This window comes from Nicotiana sylvestris, chromosome 12, assembly GCF_000393655.2.
Source record: "Nicotiana sylvestris chromosome 12, ASM39365v2, whole genome shotgun sequence".
NCBI classification, from domain to species: Eukaryota; Viridiplantae; Streptophyta; class Magnoliopsida; order Solanales; family Solanaceae; genus Nicotiana; species Nicotiana sylvestris.
The window spans coordinates 153,931,985-153,937,980 of NC_091068.1; the positions used below are offsets into that span (position 1 = coordinate 153,931,985).

General features: G+C 33.5%; 1 protein-coding gene across 1 annotated transcript; it reads left to right on the forward strand.

Moving 5' to 3' along the window:
• Window positions 1-483: 483 nt before the first annotated feature.
• LOC104232757 (protein EXORDIUM-like 5) lies at window positions 484-1,997 on the forward strand. The gene has a single exon (XM_009786025.2). It carries the CDS (start codon window positions 569-571, stop codon window positions 1,613-1,615), a length of 1,047 nt encoding a protein of 348 aa, XP_009784327.1. The 5' UTR covers window positions 484-568; the 3' UTR covers window positions 1,616-1,997.
• Window positions 1,998-5,996: the final 3,999 nt, after the last annotated feature.

Sequence of the window (5,996 nt, forward strand, 5' to 3'; positions counted from 1 at the left end):
CTCTAGCGATTCACATATTAAATATATATATATATATATATATATATATATATATATATATATATATGTGCAAAACATATAGTATCTTATATTCATTGACTTAGAGATACACATTCGGCACAAATAAATTTTTGCTTAGTAGGCATTTGGACATAAATATTACTGTAATTTTTTTTAAAAAAATAATATTTGGAGTTAAGTTGACAAAAGATACTAAAAATTTAAAATTATGTTTGAATATTCATTTCACAAAAACAATATTGCAATTATCTGAGTACTTTTCAAAATTCTATAAATTTTGAAAAAAATGGGAAAAATCACTTTTAAATTTTTAAAATTTATTTTCAAAAATTTTTCTAAAAAATTATAAAATTTTATGAACAAACACATTTTTTAAGGAAAAAATCGGAAAAATAAATAAATTATATGGACAAACGGGTCCTTAATTTCTTACCACAACACCTTCTTCTCCTCTTTATAAAATGTGCCCCCCACCCTTCAACTTCCCTTGTCCTCACCCATCAGACACTCAGCTGCCTAAGCTCCACATCTCTTTCCGCCATTGATAATGTTTAGAGTTATACTAAACCTATTTCTCTTATCCCTTTTGTTTCAGTTTGGATTTAACTATGCATCTTCCCCTACAGCACAAACTCTTGAGCTCAAAAACCCAAACTACTTCAACCCAAAGCTTCCCCCAAAAACACTCTCTTCCTCAAAAAAGTTCGAGGGATCTTCAGACCTGGTAAATCTCCGTTACCATATGGGTCCAGTTCTCTCTTCTCCGATCAATATCTACCTCATTTGGTATGGTAAGTGGGCCCCATCACAGCAACTCCTCATTAAAGATTTCCTCCTATCTGTCTCCACCTTCAACCACCGTGCTGCTCCTTCACCTTCCGTCGCGGAGTGGTGGAGCACTGTATCTCTGTACACTGACCAAACCGGAGCTAATATCTCCCGCTCCGTACTCATCGCCGGAGAATACTCTGACTATAAGTATTCTCAAGGGAAAAACCTTAATCGCCTCTCCATTCAAGATGTCATTGCTGAAGCCGTCCGATCAAAACCATTCACCGTCGATCATAAAAAAGGGATCTACCTCGTGTTAACTTCGGTCGATGTTACGATGCAGGACTTTTGTCGAGCAGTTTGTGGGTTTCACTACTTCACCTTCGCATCGAAAGTTGGTTACACATTGCCATACGCTTGGGTCGGAAACTCCGGGAAACAATGTCCCGAAGTTTGTGCTTACCCGTTTGCCGTGCCGGGATACATGGGAGGAGGTGGGCCCGGGGCATTGAAGTCACCAAACGGAGACGTCGGAGTTGACGGAATGATAAGCGTGATAGGTCACGAACTAGCTGAACTATCATCAAATCCGTTAGTGAATGCGTGGTATGCTGGGGAAGATCCGGTTGCGCCGACGGAGATCGGAGATTTGTGTGAGGGATTGTATGGTACGGGCGGTGGGGGTGGGTACATTGGACAGGTAATGAAGGATAGAGATGGCCGGACTTATAATTTGAACGGACGGAGAGGAAGGAAGTTTTTGGTTCAGTGGATATGGAGCCCTGTTCTTAAAGCTTGTGCTGGTCCAAACGCCATGGATTAGCGAGCACAACAATCTGTAGATTATTTAGCTAAACTCCATAAACATTGAAAAATAAAACAAAAATGGCGGAAAAAAGAAAGATGCTTCAATCTCATAGTACAATTTTCTTATTGTGCATTGATACATCAAATTCCTCCATTAATTCAGCTGAGAAGACGATCTCAAGAAAGGGGAGGAGAATCCAAAATGAGCGATTGCTCACTGTTGTCGGCGTATTGGGTGCATTTATTGATGGGAGTTATTACTTTATTTTTAATTTTTTTTTGTATGGATTTATTTTCATTAATCGTTTTTTAGATGTAAAAAAGAGGATATCTATTAAACTTATTGGGGATTCCTAATACGCAGTAAATTTATTACAGACAAGATTGTTATGTTGCAATAATGTAGTACTATGGACGGTTTGGTCATAAGAAATTTTTTACTTTTATTTTTTATTTTTTTGGAATCAATATTTATCCATGAAAATTTTAAATTTTATTTAAAGTTAAATTTTAAAAATTTTAAAAACTTTATTTCAAGATTTTCACTTCAAATTTTTCTCAAAAATTTAAAATACTTTCAAATTGTATTAATGTCTAAACACAATTCTAATTTTTAAATACTATTTTTATATTTTTTTACTTATTTTCCGAAATTTTAAAATTCTTATATCCAAACGCCTCGTATGTATTACTTCCTCTATCTTAATTTACGCGAAGAAGCTCAAATTTTAAGAGTCAAATTCTTTAGTTTTGGTCTTGAATTTGAATATTTAAATTTTAAATTTTTTAAAATAAAATTTATATTTATGAAAATTACATAAAAATAATACACCATAAATTACGAAAATTAATAATTTAAAATATTTAAAGGACCTATAAAAATTGCGAAATGGAAAACGAGTTTGACTTTGGTAATTCGAGCTTTGTCACGTAGCGAAACATTTTATACATCTGATTTCGGTCGTCTTTTCAAAGTCACGAGGATGACTAGCAATTGTTTCTTAATTTAAAATTTTAAAAAATGAGAAACTCAAAGTGACGTTCAAATCCGATGAATAGTATTGTGAAAGCATGTTTAAGTCAACTAACTAGAAATGATGTCTGTGCAATTTGACTTTAGGCACGTGAGGGACATTTGACACATTAAAGAGTCTTTGGTAGGGTGCATAAGAATAATGATGAATGTAGTGTATTAGTAATGATAATATTAGTTATGCTAATATATTTCTTATCTATTGTTTGGTTTGATGTATTAAAGCGTTGCACAATTTCTAAAAGAATTATTTGTTTGCAAAAATGCCTCAAAACCAGTCTATCACTCTAACTTTTTAAAAGAAACATATGTTGAGAAATGTTTCTATATGAAAAAGTTTAAAAAAAATTATTTGATTTGTCACCTATATTGTAATATAGAACTAAATATTTATTTATAAAAAAGAAAATATGCTAAGTATTTATTTATTTACTAGGAAATAATTTTATTTTTCACAATTTGGATTATTTAAACTTGCATTAATATAATAACAAGCATATTTTAATAATGCATAGATTTTGAAGGACAATTTTGTCTTTAACTAAGCTAATACATGCATTAAAATCCATTGCATTGCTAATACCATGGTTTTCTATGCATTAGTTATGCATAGGATAATACCAAATAGAATGTATAACTAATGCTTGCATAATTAATGCATAAAATATCTACCAAACAAGGTATTATTAATACACAAAACTAATACATGCATTATTTTATCTAATGCATCCTACCAAACAACCCGTAATAAGGAAATTAGCCAGCTGGAATGCAATCTATTTAAAAGTAATCGAATAAAATTATGCTGTTTTGTAGCACATGATAATTTTTTTTTTTGTAGCACGTGATAATCGATCCTGCGATAAAATAACAAAAAACTAAGAATGTAAAAAGCACTACGTCAAGTCAAAAAATATTTAAACACACGAACAATAATGTCTTGCACATCAACTTAAATGTGGTTGATGTTTTTTTTTTCCAACTTAAATATACCTTTGCCTGAAAAAAGAGAGCTTAAATGTACTAAAATTGACAAAAAAAAAATGTGGATCATTTCAAATGATTGAATAAAAAGGAGCTCATGTAATAATACTCCCTCTATTTTAATTTATGTGTTGCTATTATTAAGTATTTGGAGAATCTACGAGGTTCATCTTTGACAACGAATTTTTTAATATTTTGTAAGTATTTTAAAATATAAATTATTATGACTTATACATTGTATATTGTTTTCAAATATCTAAATTTTATTTCAAACAATTTAAAAAAATTATGTCTAATTTTATGTTCAAAATTAAGAACTTTGACCCTCGTACTCTGAATCAAGCCACATAAATTGAAACATAAGGAGTAGTTATTTTGGCCCATATTAGAGTCCGGAACCAAAATGTGGTTCTTTTGGACTCAAAGAACAAAAATATGTGAAAAAAAACTTAGTGACCAAAATATATATAGCGTTTTTTTGGAACCACGCTATACTTTAACGGCCAATTGGCCAGTTAAGTATAGTGTTTTTTCATAAAACGCTTACATATAACGTTCTTTAGTAAAATGCTATACATATAAATGGGTCCACAAATAATTCTTCTATGCTTAACTAACATAACAATAATTCAACTGGGTATAGTATTTTTTTAAAAGACGTTATACCTCAAATAATTGAACCCTCGGACTGGTTTTTGCCTTATTTAAAGAGGTGAAGGATTTTGTAAAAATCCATTCATAAACATTTTCAAGTCTTCTGAAATTTTTCTTTGTTGAGTTGTTTTGCATTTTGTCATAATATCTAAAGAGCAAAAAATTAGGGTTTCATTTCATGGGGGGGGGGGGGATGAGGTTGTGGTGGCGAATAACTCAGTAAGCTATAGTTTATCTTCACAGTCTCATGTTAAATTACCACTTATAATGGAGTACGATAAATTAGTATCGTTGATATGTTAAAAAATGAGTGTGAGCAAATGTTCGATGAATTTTCAAATAACCGGAAGATATTCGTATTCTATGACTCCGCAAGGGGTTGCTTGTTATGCTGAGTTTAACATCGAAGACGATGAAACTCTAAGAGAGTTTTTGGGGACTCCGATGAATACTGAGAATTTATTGTGATAAAACTGTTGAAAATGTACGTTAAAGCTGAAGGCGTTCCCAATAATGAGGTTGCACAAAGTAGGAAAATCCCTCAATCATCGGGTGGTTATCTTGGAGTAGTTTTAGCCGAACAGGTTTCGGCTGAAAGAGTTTGGCCGGATCTAAACTTATCTCCACGGGCGAATGAGGAGCGAGAAAATAATTTCTCCCCTAGTATACATAATCCACAAGCCGAGTGGTAAGCTTCAATTTTCCTTTATGTTACGATGTATATTTTTGTGTATTGTATTTGCATTAACACTCATATATTCCTCAGGGAGTACTGACCAGATATGAATTTTACAAGTTATGAACCAACGACCAGTTGAAATATGCCTAGTTTTGGTGTGTTGGATCATGGTGGTCCATCCGGGAGTCAGCATCAACAAGATAATGTGCATCATGGGATATCAACATATTATGATTTGTAAGTGAATATATAAAGTCATATGTATTGTTTGGACCAATTTCAGTAACTCATTATTACTTTGGTTGTGCAGTGAAAACGAGCAACTTGATGGTCCTGTCCTCACTCAATTGCCCGAAGACGATGTATTTACTCGGGATCTGCAGATGCGTAGAGTCAGGAAGAGAATAGTGATTATGACAACAAAGCCAATGAGTCTGGAGATGACACACCTTTCCTTAACGAAGGTGACGATGATGAGGAAGAGTATGCCGAACCTGATTTGACGAGGGAGCATGCTCCACCTCCCGTTAAACCAAGACTGTACGAGTCTCACGTGTCGTTTCATTCAAGGCATATTCCCTACCTTGATCATTTGCCAAGTACGCCGGATGTGGATACCCTCACAAGGAATATTGACGAAATTCGGACAGCAATGTGGGAGGAATCTTGACCAACGGTGCTATTAAAGGGCATGCTTTTTCCTTATAAAGCATGCCTAAGCAGGGCGGTGAAAATATACAGCGTAAAAGAGTATCGTGAGATGACGGTATAGGAGTCATCTCTGGATGTATACAAGGTTGTTTGTCGTAGATGGTTTACGGGTTGTAATTGGATTACGTGCGATAAAGAAGAAAACAAATATATGAAAAGTGGGTAAATACATTGGCACCCACAGTTGTGAAATGGACACATTCAGTGGGAATCACTTCAACTTGGATGTTGACTTGATTTCTATTATCTTGATTCCACACTTGAAGCGTCCATGAGGTACAAGATCAAAGAGTGTATTACATCCGTGTACCAGGAATATGGGTGTACCATTACCAA